Raw genomic sequence first — 17,578 nt, 5'->3', positions numbered from 1 at the left:
CCCAGCACCGTAAGTCACTTCTTGTCTTTCTCCTTTCAACTTCCTCACTTTTTCCAAGACAGGAATTGTCTTAGACTCAGAGTTTTAGTTCTGGAAAGAGCCTTAAGACAGTAAGAATGTTAAGTTCTTTCTGGGCTCATGGAAAAAGCTGAGTCCAGAGAGGGTATTCAAGGCACATAGACACACAAACAGCAGGCTTGTAGCCCGAGTCCAGGCGTGCAGCTTCCTTACTTTCCACTGGGGGGCTCCTTCCCTTTGTTCCATCTTTTTTTCTTGTCTGTGGACCCAACACCAGCCAGCTCAGCCTAGCGCTGATAACAGGAATGTTTCATTCTGTATTATTTCCTGATTGCCACAGGTAGCCTCTTGAGAAACTGACTCCAAACTTGAGGGAAGGGATTTCCAGTCTTCTAGGTTCCTGGGGACAGATGGAAGTTTCCAGCTCTTCACACCTGCAGAGATGGTCTTGGAGCCTCTTTTCTCTACTCTCCTGTGTCCACTAGGTCTACTGACCCTCCAAAGCTGGTAGATGTTGAAGATATGGGTGGGGTGTGGGCTCTCGAGGAGAACCCAGGTCCACAGCAGGGTCTGGGAAGAGGCAGCAGAGGCCCACAGGACACTCTGTCTCCAAAGAGGAAGATGAATCACAGCATTGAATAAAATTACTTTTTGGGGTTTAGGGGGTGAGAATCCAGCCCACAGAGAGGAAGCCCGGCTGCAGGACTCAGATCTAGGCATTTGAAGGCTTGAATTGTTTAGGCTCTTCTAGGGCTAGACATCAAGGAGTCCAGCTTCAGGGTGGCATCTTTTCTTTGGGATGGCTCAGGGGATTCTGCAAAGTATAAAGAAAGGAGAGGTGAGTTTGCCCTGGCCCCTAAGGGTGGCCCATTCAGATGAGTCCTTTTTTCCTTTTTTTTTTTTTCCTGGCTCCGCACTCTAGAATTACTCTTGGTAGTGCTTAGGGGACCATATGATGTCGGGCATTGAATCTTGGTAGGTCATGGGCAACGCAAATGCCCTACCTGCTGTACTTTAAACTCCTGCCCCCTCAAATGCTGGCAAACTGTACCATGACCAGCAGGCCCAGAGCTAGGCAGCTTCGGAAGTGATCGTCTGACCCCGCCCTCACTTTCTCTGGCCATTCCTGGAGCTCAAGTGGAGTTTCAAATAGACAACACCTGACTCAGGAACAGGAGCAATCCGAGGTTGTGTAGAGGGAGAAAAGGGCTCTGAGGGACCTTGGGGTCAAGTGGGGTGCAGTGGCCAATCAGTCCTGGGAAGCACTGTGTTTCTCTTGGCAACTTGCCCTTCTCCCTGTGGGTCTACAGCATCTCATGTGGGACACACTATGTGCGAGAATGTGGGAAACAGCACATGTGGGGAGATAATGTGGGTTGCAGTGTGTAGGAGAATGTGGGTGTGGTGTGAGAAAATGGGGCACAATGTTCTGGGGAGAACAGGGGTACAGTTTTATAATGTGAGGTACAGTATGTACTGGGGAGAAAATGGGGACAGTGTAAGAATGTGAGGTGAATCTTCTGTGAGGAAAATGCGAGGTGCAGTGTGTATTGGGAGAATGTGTGGTATAGTGTAAGAATATGTGGTGTATATTCTATGGGGGATAACAAGGGGTGTGGTATGAGAATGTAAGATCCAGTGTAAAATTGTGAGTAGCATTTTTTTTTTGGTTTTTGGCCATACCCGTTTGACGCTCAGGGGTTATTCCTGGCTACGCGCTCAGAAATCGCCCCTGGCTTGGGGGGACCATATGGGATGCCGGGGGATTAAACCGCTGTCCGTCCTACGCCAGCGCTTGCAAGGCAGACACCTTACCTCTAGCGCCACCTTCCCGGCCCCTTGAGTAGCATTTTTTTTTTTTTTTGGTTTTTGGGGCATCCTGGCTGTGCTCAGAGGTTGCTCCTGGCTATCTGCTCAGAAATAGCTCCTGGCAGGCACGGGGGACCATATGGGACACCGGGATTCGAACCAACCACCTTAGGTCCTGCATCAGCTGCTTGCAGGGCAAACACTACTGTGTTTGTGCTATATCTCCGGCCCCGTGAGTAGCATTTTTATGAGAAAAAATATGGAGTGCATCTTCTGTAGGAGAGAATATGTGGTACACTATGAGAATGTGGGTGTGGTGTAAGAATGTTGGGTGCAGTGTGAGAGTTTGGGGTGCATTTTCTGTGGGGAGAACATGGGGTTCAGTACGAGAATGTAGGGTGCATTTTCGATGAGGGAGAACGTGGGTGCATCTTCTGTGGGGCATATTGTGGGGTGCAGCATGTTTGGTGCCTCGGGTTGGGTGGAATGCATGGCAAGTGGCCAGGCACAAATCCAGTCATAAAGCAAAGCCCAGGCTGGAGCCGTGGAGAAACGTTCCATGCAGTCGCAGTGCCTGCCTTCCACGACCTCCAGCCTAGACCCTCTCATGATGGCTGCATGGACAGGGCCTTCTTTATCCCCAGGGCAGCAGGGATTGGAGGAGGACCAAGAGCTGTTGGAGCCTGATGCTGCTGACATGTTGTGGGAGAGAAATCAGGGAGATCAGAGAAATCAGAAATTGGGAGTGCACTGCGCTGCCCTCTGAACCCTGAGGAGCTCTCTGGAGGGGACTCACGGCAAGTCTGTGTGGATGTGCTTTGTGGAGTGCTTCAAGCCATACTCTTGCTCCTGCATCCTTGTGGTCAAGTTCTGCTTCTCTCGTGCCCAGTGGCGTGCAGAGTCCTTTAGCTACGAACAGGAACTGTGAGCTGCAGGACCTGGCCTAAGAATCAAGATCACCAGGGCCTACCTGCCCACCCTCTGAGAGGAAGAGAAGGCCCAGAAGGATTGCTGGTCCAGACCTGTGGGTCTGCTGACCCAGAGAGCTCGGGAAACAGGGGTGTATGGAGGAGGTACAGGGAGCTAGATGTAAGGGAGCAGGGATACAGAGTGTAGGGGTGAGGGGAACAGAGGTGCATATGGACAGGGATCAAGTATATGTACATATATACAGACTGAGAAGACATGTGTCTACTCAGTTGCAACAACATACAAATCTGTGTCTTCACTGAGCCCTGACCTGCTCCCCACAGAACCAAGATCCTGTTAAAGTGAACCCACACAGGAACCCTGAGCCTGGTTAATGTATCTGGGCCATACCCACCTGGTTCTCCAGGGACATTATCCGACTCTGAGCTTGTTCCAACTTGGCCATGAGGTTCAGCTTGTCTGAAGATGCGCTGAGGAGATCCTTCGGGGACAGCAGACATTCACCCTGGCCCTCAAGGACCCTCAAGAATTGGCCTTGTTTGCTTTCACATTCAATGCCTCCGTCCCTCACCTCTATGTACTGCTCAGACCAGGTCAAATCCTTGTGCCTGAATTGGACCTGGCATGGCATGTACTTTTATCATGGCACTGCTCTCCCCAACCTAGGGGTATAAGGAACTTTCACAAATGTGCTTGTTTGATGAAAGGCAACATGGGCACCCTTTGTCATCCTGAAAGGAACTGGGCATCATGGCAAAGTCAAGTTGTGTTGGGAGGCCCCCAAATGGTGGTCTGGGGGTGCTCACTTACCTCCTGGGGTCCCAGAATCCATGGTGTCTGGTTTAGTGTTTGCAAAAATCAGGGGTACCTGTGACTGTGTGAGGAGGGAAGTAGGGCCTGGGCACGCACCTGTGGGGGCAGGGTCTCAGTGCCCTGGGGTTGGCCTCTGACATCATCCGTGTCTTGTGGCTTCTGTGTCTGATCGCCTCCAGCTCCCAACTCCACCTGGCATGGAATGCTAAGGGTTTTCCAAGGTTTCATGGACCCTGAGGAATATTTGAGGCAGGGTGCAAAGGGCCTATAAGGAGTCCTAGCATGGTCAGCCAGCTGGTCATAGAGATCAGGGTTTGAGGGACTGGGACAGGGGCTTTCTCTTCGGACTGCAGCTGACACTAAAGGTGAGATTCTCTGGAGGAGAGTAAATGCCAGGAAGGGTGGAGAGGGCCCAGGGAAACCAAGCTCCATCTTGGTCTTTAGCTGCTTCTTACCGGCAGGGCCTGCTGTTGCAGAATGGTGGGGGCTGAGTGAATGCCCTTGTTCAACTCTGCCCGCAGCCATAAGTTTTCTGCCATCAACATCGAGTAAACACTCACAGGCTGGTTGTCTGCTGGGGGGAGGGCTGAGGAAGCAAAGCGAGGCAGACTATGATGAAGCCACACATGTCCACGGCCCTGCCATTTCCACTCTGCTCCCACATTGAGCCCCATCTGTTCCCCAATCTTCAATGACTCCCTGCTGCCCATGAGGTCAGCCCCTCATGCCAACTGAATTGAACCCCAGACTCTCCATAATCACTGCCCCACTGGTCTCAGATCTATTCCAACTCTTCACCCCTCTGCTCCTAAGACCGTTGGAGCTGCTACACTTGGTGGGATTCAAGACTCAGGGCTCACTCCTAACTCTGTCCTTGGGGTTTCACTCCTGACCCTATGCTCAGGTTCATTTCTGATGGGCTTAGGGAGCCCTGTGGGGGGTGCCAGAAATCAAAGTGGGGCCAGTCTCTTGCAAGTTTAGCACTTTATCCCTGCCCTATCTCTCCAGCCCCTGAAAGATTCTCTTGCTCTTGCCAAGCTCTACAGGGGAGAGGACAGACCTGGGGGGGGGTGTAACTCACCCACAGTGGCCTTGGGCTGTAGCCTGTTCTGCTGAGCCTCCTTGCCCTCTAGCACCTGCTCCATCCTTTGGATCACCTGAGGGGCCACACACAGAGGCAAGGCTGGCAGGGGTCAGGGACCTCCACACCTCTTCCTGAAATGAGCTCTGATCCAAGACCCGGCACCTGCCTTCTCCTGGTGCCTCACAGTCTCCTCCAGTGCCTTCATCTTCTGCAGCTTGCCCTGGTACTGCTTCCTCAGCTCAGCTGGGGTCTGGCCTGCCTGGCTCTGGAGGAGCAATTCCTTCTCCCGGTCATTCTTCTGCATTGACGAGACAAGATATTTGCCTATCATCTTAGTCCTGATATCCAGGCCCCTCTGTAGAATCCACCTTTCTCCAGGTCCTCTCCTTTCTGCTCCTGTGCTTCTGTGGCCCCGTGCCCCCATGCCTCCTCACATGCTCTGCATCTGCCCCCAATTCCCAGCTCACTCGAATCAGCTCATTCTGCAGATGTTGTACTTTGTCCCTGAGTCTCCGTGTGTCCAGCTCTCTCAGATGCAGCTTCTGTCGCAGGGAATCTGACAGTGGGGAGGTGGGGGTGCAGGGCAGGTGGCTCAGGAGAATCTGAGTTGAATCATCACAGGGTGGGTAGGAGAATCCCTATTCCCAGCACTCACTGGCACTGGCTTTTTAGCCACCCCCTCCCAGGTGCCTGCAGGCCCATAGCAGTAGTGGGCAGCAGTGTGGTCCCCAGGAAGGGCTCCAGTCATCCTGTGGCCCACAGGACCCTGTGCCCCTGTCAGTCCTCACCCAGGTCGTCATCGTCGCTGTCGTCCTCATCTGCCTCCGTCTTGGCTTGGTATTTGCGCAGCTGTTGGTTCTCGGTCTCCAGCAAGTTCACGTGTCTCCGCAGATACAGAATGTCCTCAGCCATCTTCTGCAGTGCCAGCTTGCAGCTTTGCAGATCCTGCGAAACCCCGAGCCAGAGATGAGTGCAAACCACATCTGTACTCACTAGGATCACCCTGAAGGTCCAAGACTATGACTGAAGATTTAGCACCAAAATCTTTGCCACTCCAGGCCCTGTGAGAGTATTGTTGGGCTCATGAACCCTCCCAGGCCTCAGCTGTCTTCTCTCTTCTGACTGCAGGGGAATGCAGGGCTCAGACACCAGGGGAGGAATGAACCAACCCCACAAGGGACAGGGGGAAGCAACATGCATGGGTGCCAAGGCCAGATTCATCTGCCTCCATCCTGCCCCCCCGTGTACACAGTCAACATGTGTGCCAAGACCGATGGGATCTGGAGACTCGAAAGAACTATCAGTATGACCCCAGCTGGGGTGAGAGCTCATCAACCATAGGTACACAGGGAATTCCATATTTGTAGTATCATGGGACACCGGCACTAATGTGTAGAAAGATTTGTAAAGTCTAAGCCATGCAGAAGAACCAAAGGAACTCAAAGGAGAAACCAGGAGGCTTCATGGCATGGGAGCAGGAGGTGAGGTCAAGTGGGGCTGTGTTTTTGAGGCCTGTTGACTGCAGGTCTTGCATCTGGGGAGCCCCCCAAAGCCTCAGGAAGCAGATCTCCATGTGAGTTCTGGGCTGAGCAAAGCTGTGCCAGGCCAACTCCTCCAACCTGCTGTGTGGCTGGCCACCGGTGGCGTTTCATGGAGGGACGAGGACAGCAGGGACTTATCAGTTACCACTTGTCACCTGTTTTGCTCCAGTCTTCTGGCTGGGGCCCTTGGAAGCAGTGCCAGAGCTGCACCATATAGCAGTATCCCCAGCCTCTGCAGAGATGGCAGCCCTGGTCTTTGCAGCTCTGCCCATCTGGCATCACCCTTGCACCCCACGAAGTTTATCCTAGCGACTGCACAGAATCTGTGGTACGGGTGATGTACCAAGTAAGCCAGGACAAGCCATCTCTTTTCACTGAGCCTCGGACCCTCCTGGGGAGAAGAAGGGGCTTTAGTGGAGCTCGAGTCAATGTGTGTGAAGGGGGCCAGGGCAGGAGTAATCTGGGACAGCTGTTTTGTTCTCATCCCATCTCATCTCTTAGGGGCCATATTCATCAACCACTCAAACCCTGTCCTCTCCCTGCCCTGCTGACTCCCCATGACCCCCTTACCTCTATTTTTATGCTGTACTCAAAATATTTTTGAAAGAGTACCTTTTTTTCAATTCTACAGGGACTTGGGAGATGCAATAGAGAATCAAGGAACAGATGATACTTGGGAAAAAAAGTCGTCCTTTCTCCCCTTTCCACATGTGCTCTAAGCAATGGCAATGGTGTCTAAACGGGCTCTTTGCTTCACTCGTGATTTACACACACACACACACACACACACACACACACACACACACACACACAAAAACAAGTCAAGGAAATTCACTACAGCTCAGTTTGCACCTTATACTGAGTCCCTAGATTGAGATAATATTTATGAGTGACATAAATGATACAGGGAGTTGCATAGCATTGCTAAATAAAAAAAGTGACATGCCAAATTACCTCATCTGCAGCACATGAGTGTCCGTGTACGCACACACACATGTATGCATGTGCATAGATTTTAAATAAACAATGACCACTACTGAATTGGGAAAGGAAAGGGTTTTTTGTTTTAATTTTTGGGTCACACCGGGTGGTGCTCAGGGGTTACTCCTGGCTCTACACTCAGAAACCACTCCCGGCAGACATAGCGGACCAGATGGGATGCCGGGATTCGAACCGCCATCCATCCTGAATCAGCTGTGTGCAAGGCAAACACCCTACTGCTCTGCTATCTCTGGCCCTGGGGAAAGAAAAGGGACACTTGTCTCATCTCTATTTTTTTACTTTTGGTGGGGTGTGCTGATTTTGACATACCTGTTAGTGCTCAGGGGCTAATTCTGGTTTTGTGCTCATAAGCAAGGTAAATACTTAGCTTCCAGTATGGTCATTGGCCCTAATGTTTATACTTATAATAAAAATGCTTTTTTATACTAGTCATCTAAGGATAATACAAACCTCTGAGATAGTAGAGCAAGTAAGGAGTTTGCCTTGTACACAGCTAATCCAGGATTGATCCTGCCACCTCATATGGTCTCCTGAGCCCCACCAGGAGTTTATTCTTGAGCACAGAACCAGGACTAAACCTAAAGAACTGCTGAGTGTGGTCAAAACAAAGGATACTAAAAATAACTAAAAATAACAGAATGAGAAGGGCTGAAAAATCAGTCAATTTAGAACTTTCTTGGAAAAGATAGCAGTAAAGACTAAATGGGCAAGCTAAGTGGGGTGAAATACTTGCAACTCAGCATAACCAGATAGAAAAATAACACTTCCAAAATCAATAAGAGGAATAGCAGTAGAATAAAGAATAAGAGATGCAGGGGCCTGAGCAATATTACAGTGGGAAGGGGGCTTGCATTGCATTCAGTAGATGACCCAGGTTTGATCCCTGACAATCCAAGTGGTCTACTGAGCAAAGACACAAGAGTAACATCTGAACCTTACCTGATATGGCCCCCCAAAAGAATAGTACAGTAGGTAGGGTGCTTGCTTTACAAGGAATTTGGGTGGCCAATTCGGGTTCAATTCCCAGTACCACACATGGTCCCTGGAACTTACCAGGAATAGATCCCTGAGTGCAGAACAATGAATAAGCCTTGAGCATCATTGAGTGTGACCCAAAAAATAATCAAACAAAAAGAATAGTACAAGCAAGTGAGGCACTTGCCTTGCACAAGGCTGATGTGGGTTCAATCCAGCATCTCATAAAGTTCCCCAGAATATCACCAGTGGTGATATTTTTTTTCTTCATCAGAAGTAAGCCCTGAGCATCACCAAGTGTGGTCCCAAAACTAAAAACAAACAAGTGAGCAGAGGTTGGAGTGAGGGAAAGGGACCATGGCCAAGAGGAAGGAATGGCAGGGTGTCAGCACACTCACCAGTGGGCAATGTCACTTCTTGGAGGGAAGCTCTCACCTCCTTCTGGGGGGTGTTCTCCTGGGTCCCCCCTACTGGGCTGTTTTATTGGGGGGGCCTGTTTGCCTGTCTGCTCAGTCTCTACCCAGTCTTGCTCTCTGTCCATGTGACTGGCTCCTCAATGTTTACCCCTACACTGAACCTTGGAGGCCTGGGCTCAGCCCTGACCTGTGTTCCCATCATGACCTAGGCCTGGCTCTCATCATGGCCACGTGCTGCATCATGGCCCAGCCTTGAAACAGCAGAGTCCTCGGCCACACCTGCCTTCCATGGGCCCCCAGATCCCTTTGTAGATAGCATTCCACCAGAACCTGGGCTCTGCTTCCACAAAGAGAGGAAATGGGAGATAGGCATCAGCTGGCTCCTGCTGCCATCCACCCATCCACCCACACACCCACACCCACCCACACCCACACACACCCTGGCAATCTCTGCTGTACCCACATCTCTTCCTGAGCTACTCTGGTGCTCTGTGAGATGGGGCGTACCCCCATGGCCACCACAGGTGGTTGTAAAGTGAGAGGTGAAGGGAGCACTGACTTCCATCCCGGCCCTCCTAGTGAGCATGTGGCCGCCCAATGCTTCCAGTGTGGTCCCAGCACCGCCAGTACCCTAATAACAAAAGATTATTTTGGGAGGCCACACAGCTTACACCTGACTGTGTTTAGGGATCACTTTTGGTGGGGGCTGGGGGACCATATGGGTGCCAAGGATTGAACCAGGTCTGTTTCATGCAAGGTAAGTGCCTTACCTCTAAGACTATCTCTCCAATGCAGAATTATTTTTTGTTTTGGAGCTGCAAGAGGCAGTGTTCAGAGTTTACTCCTGGCTCTGCATTCAGAAACTACTCTTGGTGATACTTGGGGAATCCTATGGGATGCCTAGGATTGATGCAAGGCAAGTGTCCCACCCACTGTGCTAACATGCTGGCCCCAATTTTATTCTTTTAACCACTTTGGAAAGTGGGCACTGAGATCCGCTGTCCTCCTTTCACCTGTAGAATCTCCTCACCTCCCCTTCCTTCTCATGGAAGGAGGCAGAGATGATCCTGATCCTTCATTTCCCTCTCCCTCCTCCCATGATAAGTCTTTTTTTTTTTTTTTTTGGTTTTTGGGTCACACCCGGAGGTGCTCAGGGGTCACTCCTGGCTATCTGCTCAGAAATAGCTCCTGGCAGGCACGGGGGACCATATGGGACACCGGGATTCGAACCAACCACCTTAGGTTCTGGATCGGCTGCTTGCAAGGCAAACACCGCTGTGCTATCTCTCCGGGCCCCCATGATAAGTCTTAATGTGACCTGACACTGTGTCCAGTAGGGTCACTCCAATATTCCAGCGACTGCTGTCACAGCTGTGCTGAAGAACCTTGTGCTCTGTTGTATAGATGGGAGTAAAGCTGGGGAGGCCTCAATGTACCCACAGTCACCGAGTCAGCTCTAAAGTCCAGGCAGAAAGCAGCTGAGCAAAACACCCAGTCAGTCAACAGTTGTTGAGCACCACTGCTCTGTGCCTGCTCTCTGCCCTGCCTGCTAGGGTCTTTTGTCCATACTGAGGAGATGGCAAAAAGTGCCTATGATAGAGGGGAACATGGAGGAGGCTGTTAACCCAACCTGGAGTTGAGAAAGGCTTCTTGTAGGAGGAGAGTAATCTGACCTTTGAGGATGACTAGGCACTGTGTGTGGTAGAGGGCTTTCTAGGCAGGGGGTATCTATAGCAAAGGCAGGGAGGGGAGCTTATGAGGAAGAGCTAAGTAGGTATCTGGAGGGTAGGTGAGGTGAATGGGCCCAAGAGTGGGCAGAATGGATGAAAGAGGCCTTTGTCAGTCTTAGGAGCTGAGACTCTGTCCTGAGACCATAGGGTACTGGAGCTGAGTTTGAGGAGGTGGGGGTCTGAGCAACAGGAGTCACTGGCTGCTCAGTGCTGGAGAGGGTGGCTAGAGTGATGACCCAGGCAGGGCATATGAGCCCATGTCGGGGAAGAGAGAGCAGGAGAGGTTCAAGGGAGGAGTGGGAGAGAGGCATGTGGAGAAGGAAAGAGACAAGATGGAAGTGGAGGAAGAGGCTGGGGTCTTGATGATGAGGTGATATAAGGGGGGACAGGAGGACTGGTCAGAGGTGGTGTGAGATGGTAGGGTGGTCAGAGACAATTTGGGGTGTTGTTCGACGAGGAGGGCAACCTCTGTGCTGCGATCAAAGAATGGAAGAAAGGAGAGTTCCCAGGGTCCGGGACCACAGGGAAGGGGTCTGGGTGGGAGTAGAACCTCAAGTTTAGGGCAATACCATTCTAGAGAAGTGGGTTAAGTGGGTAGAAGGGGCTGTCTCCAAAAAGGAGGAAAGCTGAGCTCTGCAGAAGCACCAGGGTAGAGAGCTCTCCCTGCCTTCAGGGGCCAGGAACTTGGAGACAAGGTCAAAGGACTGGAAGAAGTGTGGGGATAGGGGCATGCCCAGTATGTGGGGAGCTGTCCCTGGCATCAGGGTTCCCTGAGCACTGCAGGCTGGACCCTGGCCTTGGTTCTTGGCTGGTGGTCCCCAGCACCATGGAGCCTGAACAGCACTATACACACGAGCCCTAGCACTGAGCTGTGGGCTGAGAAGTTTGGGAAAGGCTCTATGACCACTCAGCACTGCCTGGGATTCTCCTCTACAAAGGAGAGAATGAAGGGAGGAACTGACAGCAATGACTTTGTCATTCAGTGGTGGAGTGTGAGGCTCTCCAACCTTCTGTAAGGCCCTGGGTACAAACCCTGACATGAGAGAGAGACAGAGAGAGACAGAGGCAAAGAGAGACAGAGAGAGACAGAGACAGAGAGACAAAGAACATCAGGGAGAGTGATAGCTTTACATGCTGTTGACTCAGGTTTGATCCCTGAGTACTATCTATCACTCACTGCAGAGTGAGGCGTTAAGTCCTGAGCACTGCTGGAGCACTGCTCCAAAATCAGAAAAAAACAGCAACCAACAAACAACAGAAGCTGATGGAAAGTGAGAAAGTTTTGTGCAGAAACTGGGCTCAGGTGGGCCTGCAGAAGAATAATAAGCAGAAGTGGAAAAGGTCCACAGCACCAAACAACCATGCGGCTGAGTCACACACAGAGCTGAGTAAGGAAAAAACAATGCTAGGAATGGTGCCCTTTTGAAAGTGTTTCCCTGAGGCCAACAGCCTGTGGCGTGGGAGATGAGGTGCAGAAAGCTGTGTGGTATTCAGGCATGTCTCTCCTCTTGGGGAGAGGCTTCGAGGCTGGCTCTTTCTTATTCCTGACTGGGGTGGGAGATACAGGGCAGAGGTGTCTCATGGACATTTGCTTCAGCAAAGTTTTGGGCTGGGTTCAGAGTGTGCAGCCACTGCCTAGACCCAGCCTGATTTTCTTTGATTTCCTAACACTCTTCTTCATCCTCTCACCACAGGTAGCTCATACTCCTCTGCCCTTTTCTCTGCATTTGCAGAGGGGACGCAGGCCGTGGGGAATTTCTTAGTGTCTACCCCTCTGGGTCATTTTGAGGCTTGTAACCAGACTTACAATCTTTTTTTTTTTTTTTTTTTTTTTTGTGGTTTTTGGGTCACACCCGGCAGTGCTCAGGGGTTACTCCTGGCTCCATGCTCAGAAATTGCTCCTGGCAGGCACAGGGGACCATATGGGACGCTGGGATTCGAACCGATGACCTCTTGCATGAAAGGCAAACGCTTTACCTCCATGCTATCTCTCCAGCCCCCAGACTTACAATCTTAATCTATTTCACATTGTTTAGATTGCTGCTGCCTTTTTTTGTTTTGTTTTGTCTTATTTTGTTTTTGGATTGTGCTAATATGGCTCTGGGGTTCATACAAATAAAGAATTCCAGCTTGGGGAAAAATAAAGTGGATTTCACTTTCAAAGCCCTTTGTGAGTTCTCACTCACAGGGTTTTTGAGAAAAGAAGACCTTAGCCAGACTTTGAAGCTGGGGGTGCAAGCAGAGCAGGGGGTGGACTGAAGGAGGACAAAGGGGTTGAGAAGGGACTGAGATCGTTGAGAGCACAGGTGATGGAGAAAGGACTTTCTTGGGAGTTAGGGCACAGATAGAAAAGGAGACATGGCAATCTGGGGACTTGAGGGACAAAGTAATTGTACATGGATTCTGTTTTATTTATCTTAACGTTTTTTTGGGGGGGGGCCACACCCAGCAGTGCTCAGGGGTTACTCCTGGCTGTCTGCTCAGAAATAGCTCCTGGCAGGCACGGGGGACCATATGGGACACCGGAATTCGAACCAACCACCTTTGGTCCTGGATTGGCTGCTTGCAAGGCAAACACCACTGTGCTATCTCTCCGGGCCCATATCTTAACGTTTTTTGACTGAAAGTTCAAAGTTAAGATATCAGCAAGGGGATTTCTTCTGAGAATTATGTTATGGGTGATTGTCCTTCCACTGTAACTTTACCGTGTCCTCTTTCTTTGCATCTTTGTTCTCATAATTCAAAATAAAAAAAATTTAAAAAAAATAAAGAAAGGGAGACATGGGTTGGAACAGGGAGAAGGCGGGAAGGACTAGGCAAGTGAGGTGCTGTGTGGGTAGGACTCTGCAGGGGGGAGACAAAAGGCTGAACCTGAGCTATGGACTTCCATACACTTGTCACTGCCCCACCTCTGCACCCACTGCCGTATGTTTGTTCTGGCAGCCACCAGAGGGCAGTAGGGCCCCACAGACATTCCAGCTGGCAGGAAAGATGCAGGCTGCTAGCATGAAGAGGGGGTGGGGAGTGGGGGATCAGTGGGGGACCTCTCTCTCTCTCTCTCTCTCTCTCTCTCTCTCTCTCTCTCTCTCTCACACACACACACACACACACACACACAGAGCCCTTTCCTTTCCCACAGTGGAAGTCCAGCTCACTGCCCAACACTCTTGTCCCCCCTGATCCCACTCTGGACCCTGATGAACGCTCTCTAAGAACTGCCTGTAGAGGCCAGAGAGGTTCAAGGACTTGCCAGGAGCCAGCTACACAGCAAAACCCAAAGCTCAGGCCCAGGCAGTGCTGCTGTGAACCAGACCTAGGGCAAATGGAGACTGAGCGGGGAGGGAAGGGCTGAGTTGTGCTGAAAGGAGCCAGAAGCAGCCTGCTGAGGGGCTCACTCTCCCAAGGGGCCATCTTGGCTAATCTATTTCAGTAGCATTTACCTATTTCCCCAGGATACAGTGTGGCCACTCAGCTTGTGCAAATTGGTGTCCACCTCCCCCAGAATGCCCCAGTTTCTGAGCATGGGGGCGCTCTGAGCCCACTTCAGGGGCGTGTCTTGGGGAGGGGAGAGAGAAGACCAGCACTTCTGATCTAGTACAGTGGGCACAGCTCTGGCTTCAGGCCTCTACTGGTCCCAAATCAGAGCCCCAGGGCCAGGAAACTGGCACTGTGACATGCTCTCGCCCCTCCTCACCGCCAGAGGGCTCAACCCTACTGTCTGAGGGGGGTTATTAAAAACACTAGTCAGGCCCTCCATGGGGGGTCTTCTGGTCTAGGGGCAGATGCCTATCTCACTATGGTCATCTTCTCACTGCCCACACTCTTTGGTTTTTGTTTTTGGGTCACACCCAGCGGCACTCAGGGGTTACACCTGTCCACACTCAGAAGTTGTTCCTGGCAGGTGCAGGGGACCATATGGGATGTGGGGTTTGAACCTGGGTCTGTCCTGTGTTAGCCGAGTGCAAGGCAAATGCCTTACCGCTGTGCTATCGCTCCAGCCGCGCTGCCCACACTCTTAAAGACCTCCAAGCCCTCAAGAATTCTGCTTCTGCTTCAGGGGAGGGGGGGGGTAGGTACGTAGTCTGCAGCCACCCCTGTTCTAGACCTGGGGCCAGGCTCATCTTTATACCCCAGCCTGACTCCCCAACCACCAGCCAATCTGAGCCAACTGCCTTTTAAACCAGGTTCTCTGAAGTGGAGGTGGAAGCTTCTTTGTTCCATCCAAGGTTACAGCAAAGGAACAAAAGGAGAAATACCCTCCTTTTTTTCTCTTCCCTTTCTGCTAAGCAGCACAGGGGCCCTGAAAGCTTTTATTCTTAGCCTAGAAAAGCTAGAGGGTGGGAGACCTTGACCAGGGCTGACCCCAGCTCCTGCTTAACAGCTCGGGCTCTGCAGCCTGCAGCTGGGCCAGGGAGCTGGGGGAGGGCAGTCTACACCCTAGGCCACCCAGCTTCCTGGCTACCTTCTGGGTTCTTTTTGCAGCCCCCCTTCCTCCAGGAAGCCCCTGGGGCCCAGCAATCTGTCACATCTCCTTGGAGCTGTGGCTGTCTCCAGGATGGACTAGGGACACCCCGGGCAGATCCTGGGGGAAGATGCAGACCTCCCTGCTCCACCTCCCATAAAGAAACCCTTGGCTGGCTTCCTCTTCCTTCACCCCAGTATGAGCTGCTTCTCACTGGGATGAGGGCGTGTTCCCCAATAGAGCCTGGCATCTAGCGGTTCAGCAAGCTTCTTTCCTGCTCTGTGGCTCCTCTGCAAACTAGGGGTGCTTGAGTTCTTGTCATAGAAGAAAGAAGTACAAATGCTTTGGCAGATGGGCTCTGGATGAGGCGGGGTCACTAACCCAGCTTCTAGAAGCCCCTGGCCTGAGGCTGATGGGGGTTGTCTTAGGGGTCTGCAGCTTGACCCAGTTTCTTGGCTAGTGTCTCCATCAGACTCCCTCTCCAGAGTGGAGGGCTGGGCCTTTAAGAGGCCAGTCAGGGCTGGACATGTGGTCATAGGGGCTTATCCTTAGAAGCCTTCTCTACTCTTCTGTGTGTTCCTGGGTGGGGTGAGACTGGGATCCCCCCAGAAAGCAGGAGCCATGCCCACAGTTTTGCTTCGTCCCCACCTGCCTCCAACTTACCAGGTCCTGCGAGCACCTTTGAGTGTTGCCAGGCAACCCGCCCCAACTTCCCAGTCTGCCAAGTACTAGGTGAGCCCAGCGCCACTCCAAGTCCTCTGCCCCAAATTAGGGGCTGTGAATTGAAACTCACAGATTGGGGGTGCAGGAGCCTAGGGGCAGTCTGGGGGTCTTCCTGCAGCAGAGGGGGTGCTGGCTCCCCCATCCTTCCTGTTAGCAGTCCTGGTTCCCAGCAAGGCCTCTGGGGCCTGTTGCTACAACAAGAGTGAGCCTGGTTGCTGAACCCAGCCCTAGCTGGAAGCAGCAGACACAGGGCCATTCCCCTGGGCCGCTGAGAGGCTGCTGGGTGGGGTGGCTGAAGTCAGGCTTGGCAAGAAGTTCAAGGAGATGCTGGAGGCTGTGGGGTTTGATGCCTACGCATGGTTCCCTCACCATGGCCTGTACTTCTTCTTTCTTGCCCTCTCTCCCACACCCTTCCCCATCCTCTGCCCCAGCCCCTTTCTCTAACAGGGGTCTAGACCCTATGGGCAGTTGTTCTCCTCCCCCCACCATTCCCATTTCCCTGAAGGTCTGGACAAATTCCTTTCCTTTTAGTTCAACAGAGACTTGGGTAGATGTTTTCAAAAGGAAGCAAAATGAAAACAAACCCAAACATGGAACCCATCTCCTGGAAACAGGGTTTGGGGCACAGAGGCAAGAATCCAACCACCTCAGCAGCCCTGCTGAAGCCACAGCTGGGTTTGACCAACTTTTCCCAATAGAGTTGAGGTTCAGCTTGTCTGTCTCAGGCAAGATGGGCCCCCAATTTCTTCTGTTTGTCCCCCACACCCTTTTAAATCTGGCCCTAACCAAGATGTCTGTACAGGGCAGTGGGTCCGTCAGTATTTTTTCATCTGTTTCATGAGCGGATGGAGGCCCAGCAGGCGTCAGTGGCCCGCAAATGACCTCTGGTGGACATCCCTGGATGAATGGCCCTACTTGCTTCAAAGGCCCCCAACTGGGGCCGTGGGATAATCCAAGTTTAAGGCATTTTGCCTGGAGTGTGGGCTTAGCCAAACATGGTGCCCAGAGCACCATCAAGTTGTTTGTTAGGTTACACTTTATTTTACCTAAAACAAAGATCATCCCTGGTTCCTTCATATATTTGTTTACAACTTGGATTTACCTCAAAACAGAGATTGTCTTGTAAACCTGGGTGGGATTGGCTCAGGATAGCCTTACTGTCCCACCCAGGGGTAGTCTCTATACTCAATAAAAACAGCAGTTCTGGCAAGCAGCTGGCTCTCCATATGAGATAGAAGACTGCTAGACTACATGTATTTCACCCTTAGCCTGGTTTAGATGATTTCATGTGTGACCCAGACTATTCACCTGGGGTTGGAGATACGGTGTGGAATGATTTTATATATAGCCGGGAATGGTCCCTGGGCACCACATGGTATGGCCTCAAAGCAAAAACAACAATAAACCTTCCTAGATGGTGTAGATCGCCTCCATCCCCTCCCAGGTCGTGATAGGGGTGCTCCCCACTCCTGCTGGCCTTACCTTTTGTTTGCTCCATTTATAGACCCTGACTTAGTAGGGTCCCCTTTTATAAGGCGGGTTTCAGGCTTTCCCAGTGTGACTGAGTTTGGGGGCTTCTGAGATGACCCAGGTAGGAGACAGAAGCCTCAGTGCAATTAGGGGGCTTGTTCCTGTTTGTTCACATAAAGAAGTAGATTCTCAGGTACCCACATTTGGCTATGCGTTTGCTTCTGGCTCTGCTTTCAGAGGTTATCCATTTTTTGTGAAGCTTAGGGACTATTCAGTGCTGGAATTCAAGTCAATGTCTTCTGTGTGAAAGGTCTTATGCTGGATTATCTCTTTGTGAGTGGTTTCTTTTTTTTTTTTTTGAAAGGGAGGTATCAGGCCAAATCAGTCTGGATGTGAGGTGAGCAGCTGGAATGATGCTGAATCTCCTCAAAGCTGTTCCAATGCCTCTGCCTCTAACATCCTGCATGCCTGTGGACATTTCGGGGGCATTTTTCCCACTGGAACTCACTGGTCCTCTCTGGGTCTCACCTTCCTACCTCCAGGGATGCAGGTGTTTCCTAAGTTCTAAGTAGAGCCCTGATATCTGGCTGTGAAATGGCCTCCAT

At 51.5% G+C, this 17,578-nt stretch overlaps 1 protein-coding gene across 1 annotated transcript in view; it reads right to left on the bottom strand.

Annotated features, from left to right (window-relative positions):
* Nucleotides 1–666: 666 nt before the first annotated feature.
* CCDC33 (coiled-coil domain containing 33) overlaps nucleotides 667–17,578 on the bottom strand; it is a 107,453-nt gene continuing 90,541 nt past the window's right edge. The window contains 8 exon segments of the mRNA XM_049768781.1: nucleotides 667–832; nucleotides 2,624–2,736; nucleotides 3,152–3,238; nucleotides 4,026–4,156; nucleotides 4,652–4,727; nucleotides 4,821–4,952; nucleotides 5,122–5,210; nucleotides 5,443–5,599. Of these exon segments, the coding sequence (XP_049624738.1) occupies nucleotides 823–832; nucleotides 2,624–2,736; nucleotides 3,152–3,238; nucleotides 4,026–4,156; nucleotides 4,652–4,727; nucleotides 4,821–4,952; nucleotides 5,122–5,210; nucleotides 5,443–5,599 (795 nt within the window). The 3' untranslated portion in view covers nucleotides 667–822.

This window comes from Suncus etruscus, chromosome 1, assembly GCF_024139225.1.
Source record: "Suncus etruscus isolate mSunEtr1 chromosome 1, mSunEtr1.pri.cur, whole genome shotgun sequence".
Classification (NCBI taxonomy): domain Eukaryota; kingdom Metazoa; phylum Chordata; class Mammalia; order Eulipotyphla; family Soricidae; genus Suncus; species Suncus etruscus.
Note: the sequence above shows the minus strand (reverse complement) of the source record. Positions and strands in the feature narration are given on the sequence as shown.